This window comes from Nuphar pumila, chromosome 2 (assembly GCF_984573655.1).
Source record: "Nuphar pumila chromosome 2, dmNupPumi1.hap1.1, whole genome shotgun sequence".
NCBI lineage: Eukaryota > Viridiplantae > Streptophyta > Magnoliopsida > Nymphaeales > Nymphaeaceae > Nuphar > Nuphar pumila.
Window position 1 is genome coordinate 10,923,348 of NC_143250.1, and position 1,091 is coordinate 10,924,438.

Below are 1,091 nucleotides of genomic sequence, written 5' to 3' on the forward strand. Positions count from 1 at the left end.
GTAAACACTCAAAAAATTCTGATGGGTTTCGCGACATAATTTGTCGTCGCTAATTAGCGACGGATTTGGCAACGAATTTTTTTTCGTCGCTAAGTTCGGAAATATTTTTAGTGTTTACGATGGATGATTTTCTCTCCCTAATCTATCGCAACTTTACGATGAAAAAAATTCGTCTCAAAGTTTCGTCGCTAATTAGCATTTTTCTTGTAGTGTCTGTCATGGGAGGCCACTGACCACCCACAGGTGGTGCATCTTATTCTTAGTGATGCTCTCGTCGATGAGGACGAGGAAGATGACCAGCTGCTTCACTAAGGTTGTGATGTCCATCTCTCCCCTCTCTTCGACGTACCATGTCAGCATGAACAAAGCGACAGTGGCGACCAGCAAGATCCACACCAACGTGTCCTCGAACTGGTCCAGGATCAAGCGCCACACCAAAAGCTCACTGTGGCGCTCAAGCTCATTGGGGCCATAGATCGCCCGACGGTGGTCTGCCTCCTCCCAGGATAGCCCCCGCTCAGCACTCACCTTGTAGTGTGCCTCACTCTTGGCCTCGTCCCTCGCCCACATCGAGAAGGGGTCGCCTCCAAGAAACTCCACCACCACCACCCTTCTCTCTCTCATTTTGTCATGATTTTCCCACTTTGTTTTTATCACGCTCATAGTGACAAATATCACAAGAATTTGCCTAAAAGTTTAAAACGACAATTTCTTGCAAGATTTTTAAAATATCGCAAGATTTATGAAAAAACATAAATATCGCAATTTAAACATGATATTTATGTTTTAAACGGCTATTTATCATGAAAAACTGTGTATTTTTATTTTTAAATAAATTTTATTAATATTTTATTATAAAAATAATTTTTACATTTTTAAATTTTTTTTTATTTTTGAGATTTTGCCAAAAAAATAGGAGGTTTATGAAAAAAATTCAAATTCTCCTGAGCTTTTGAAAAATGAGATTTTGCCATTTTTAACGTTTGTCGCTATGATCACGCTACACAAACAAGCTAAAAATTTTCTTTTGGAAAACTTCTGGTATCAACACTTCCTTTCCTATAAAAAAATTTCTTGCTTCCAAACGTGCA

General features: G+C 38.9%; 1 protein-coding gene across 1 annotated transcript; it reads right to left on the bottom strand.

Annotated features, from left to right (window-relative positions):
• Positions 1-216: 216 nt before the first annotated feature.
• On the bottom strand, positions 217-624 carry LOC149844737 (calcium-transporting ATPase 1, endoplasmic reticulum-type-like). Its single transcript, XM_089986124.1, has one exon. It carries the CDS (start codon positions 622-624, stop codon positions 217-219), a length of 408 nt encoding a protein of 135 aa, XP_089842250.1.
• Positions 625-1,091: the final 467 nt, after the last annotated feature.